The sequence below is a fragment of the Morone saxatilis genome, unplaced genomic scaffold (genome assembly GCF_004916995.1).
Source record: "Morone saxatilis isolate NCDOM2014 unplaced genomic scaffold, NCSU_SB_2.0 Contig7, whole genome shotgun sequence".
Lineage (NCBI taxonomy): Eukaryota > Metazoa > Chordata > Actinopteri > Moronidae > Morone > Morone saxatilis.
The window spans coordinates 15,768,671-15,771,780 of NW_023340246.1; the positions used below are offsets into that span (position 1 = coordinate 15,768,671).

The 3,110-nt window shown below is 44.1% G+C and overlaps 1 protein-coding gene across 1 annotated transcript; it reads left to right on the top strand.

The window, feature by feature from the left end:
• Positions 1-983: 983 nt before the first annotated feature.
• LOC118340636 (solute carrier family 23 member 1-like) lies at positions 984-2,935 on the top strand (the record flags this gene model as incomplete). The annotated part of the gene is given in 7 exon segments (XM_035678727.1): positions 984-1,165; positions 1,306-1,426; positions 1,519-1,675; positions 1,929-2,076; positions 2,181-2,286; positions 2,587-2,716; positions 2,792-2,935. Coding segments are annotated over 7 exon segments (988 nt in total), but the record flags the coding sequence as incomplete, so codon positions are not given.
• Between the last annotated feature and the right edge of the window lie 175 nt (positions 2,936-3,110).

Here is a 3,110-nt window from a genome sequence, read left to right on the forward strand (position 1 = left end):
ATGGTATTACAGCCTACTGCACTACAGCTGATTAGGATGGCCTACAGTCTTTTACCCACATCTCTAAATCAAACAGGCTGGGAAGAGAGGATATGTTCAGATATTTCCAGGTCAGAGACTACTTCAACAAGGAAATCAAACAAACAGACAATAGGGATTCTAATCTGATCAGTATATTTACCGATGCATATAAGGCTAAAGACAGTAAACATTTAATATCACAAATTTATAAAAGACTACATTCTTCATACTGTTGTGGCATCAGTCATTTTCTTTGAAGTGGTCTAACTGTTTAAAAGTTGATTTTTCTTTTATTACACTGTATTTGGGTAAAATCCCCGTTGGACTTATGGCCCACGACAACTACCTTTATAAAGTGCTCTTGGCTGCAAGCAAGAAGGCCATTACACGGAAATGGCTGCAGACAAATCTGCCATCAAGGAATGACTGGATCTCCATTGTTAACGAAATACAATGCATGGGAAAACTTCACCCTAAGACTACAGACTGAACAGTATACAAAGTACTGGGAAAGATGGACTTCATATTATCTAATGTGTAACTCATTGTCTGTGTGAATGATCACTCCATTTTGCACTAATGTATGGCCTGTGTCAACCTTGTCAACCTGTCTGTTCACTTTTATTCTCTATATTTGTTCTATACTTTGTTTTTTGTTTGTTTGTTTTTGTTTGATTGTTTGTTTGTTTGTTATTGTTGTAAAAAAAGAACTGAAAACTTAAATAAAAAGAAAGTTTAAAAAAAAAGATCTCAGGTCTCAGGTCTCATGTCTCTTGTTTCTGGTCTTTGGTCTCTGTTCTCTGGTCTCTGTTCTCAGGTCTCCATTCATTGGTCTCAGGTCTCAGGTCTCAGGTCATTGGTCTCTGGTCTTGGGTCTCCGTTCTCTGGTCTCTGGTCTATGACTGACAGAATAAGAAAGTAGTCCCTCAGAGACAGAACCCGAGTTTGTTTGTGTGTTTCAGATCCAGGGTGCCATCATTGTGTCCAGTGTTGTGGAGGTTGTGATCGGTCTGTGTGGGTTGCCAGGTCTGCTGCTGGACTACATCGGTCCACTCACCGTCACTCCAACCATCTCACTGATTGGCCTATCTGTCTTCACCACAGCTGGAGACAGAGCTGGGTCTCACTGGGGCCTGTCAGCATTGTGAGGCTCTGTCTGCTCACCTCCATCTAGTCACTTGTCTGTCTGCTCATCTGTCTGTCTGTCTGTCTGTCTGTCTGTCTGTCTGTCTGCCAGTAGAAACCTGTCTGTGTTGTGACAGACAGCTGTCTCTCTCTCTGCAGGTGTATTTTGCTGATCGTGCTGTTTGCTCAGTACCTGAGAGCGACATCACTTCCTGTTCCTGTTTACAGCAGGAAGAAAGGACTGACCTCCACCAGAATCCAGATCTTTAAAATGTTTCCTGTAAATAAAAAACACACCAACAAAAAGCACCAGGTGATGATGTCAGGTGAACCGTCTTTAATTGTATTTTCTGCTTCTGTCGTCGCTCTCAGATCATCCTCGCCATCATGTTGGTTTGGCTCGTTTGTTACATTCTCACTCTGACCAACCTGTTGCCAAGCGACCCCAGTCGCTACGGACACAAGGCTCGAACCGACGCCCGCGGTGACATCATGGCGTCATCACCCTGGTTCAGAGTCCCCTATCCTTGTAAGACACCTGAATTCAGCCAATCACGGGCTTTGATGGTTTAAAAGATGCATGTGAACAGCTTTCAGTTGACGTCCCTGAGTTCTGTCTGACAAACAGAACAGACATTTTTATTTTTCCATCAATCAATAAATGGTCAGAGGTTAATCCTTCTGTGAGGTCACAAACAATGATGATGAAGGGGTTAAACATATACACAAGAAAATAGATCAGCGAGTATTTCTGACTGCCTGCTCCCTCTGGTGTCTGATAGGCCAGTGGGGGTTGCCAGTGGTAACGGTTGCCGGGGTGCTGGGGATGCTGAGTGCCACCATGGCGGGCATCGTGGAGTCAATTGGTGATTATTATGCCTGTGCTCGTCTGTCTGGAGCCACGCCCCCTCCAGTCCATGCCATCAACAGGTGAAACAGGAAGTAAAGGAGAAGTAAAGGAGAAGTAATGTTATCTTACCTGACAGACTCCACCCTCACAGGTGATTAATGGTTTGTTTATTTGTTTGTTTCAGGGGAATCTTCACTGAGGGAGTGTGCTGCATCATCGCTGGACTTTTAGGGACAGGAAATGGCTCCACCTCCTCCAGTCCAAATATAGGCGTTCTGGGCATCACCAAGGTAAGGCCACACACACCTGTGACAGGACCTGTACAACGAGTCCTCAGACCTGTACAACTAGTCCTCAGACCTGTACAACGAGTCCTCAGACCTGTACAACTATTCAATTCAATTCAATTTTATTTGTAAAGCGACAATTTCTAACAAACGTTATCTCTGTCTGCCTTGACCAGTCGGGGTTAACAACTATACTAGTAGAAATTACGTAATATTGGCAGCAGGCACCACCAGGATTCATGAGAACCTCCAAGAAAAAAACAAAAACAAAAAAGATGTTTAAATCGTTCACCCTGTGTGCAGGTGGGCAGCAGGCGGGTGGTGCAGTACGGAGCAGGTATCATGTTCCTGTTGGGATCAGTCGGGAAGTTTACAGCTTTGTTTGCTTCGCTGCCAGATCCGATCCTCGGTGGAATGTTCTGCACACTGTTTGGTGAGTCATAGTTACAGGTAAAGTGTTGATCCAGGTGTGTTAGTGATTTCATAATAACCCAGGTGTGTTTCTCAGGTATGATTACGGCTGTCGGCCTGTCTAACCTGCAGTTGGTAGATTTGAACTCGTCCAGAAATCTTTTTGTTCTCGGGTTCTCAATGTTCTTCGGTCTGACTCTGCCGACGTACCTGGACACACACCCCAACTCCATCAGCACAGGTGAGTGTGTGTGTGTGTGCAGTAAAACTAAAGATTTCCCTCACAGAATAGCAGTCGTTAGATAAAGATGATAGTTGACAGATTATTGAATGTTTCTGATATCACTGTATTGATTATAATCTGTTAACCAGCAGTAATGATTGTGACTCAGAATAAGCAGCAGGGAGACTGAAAT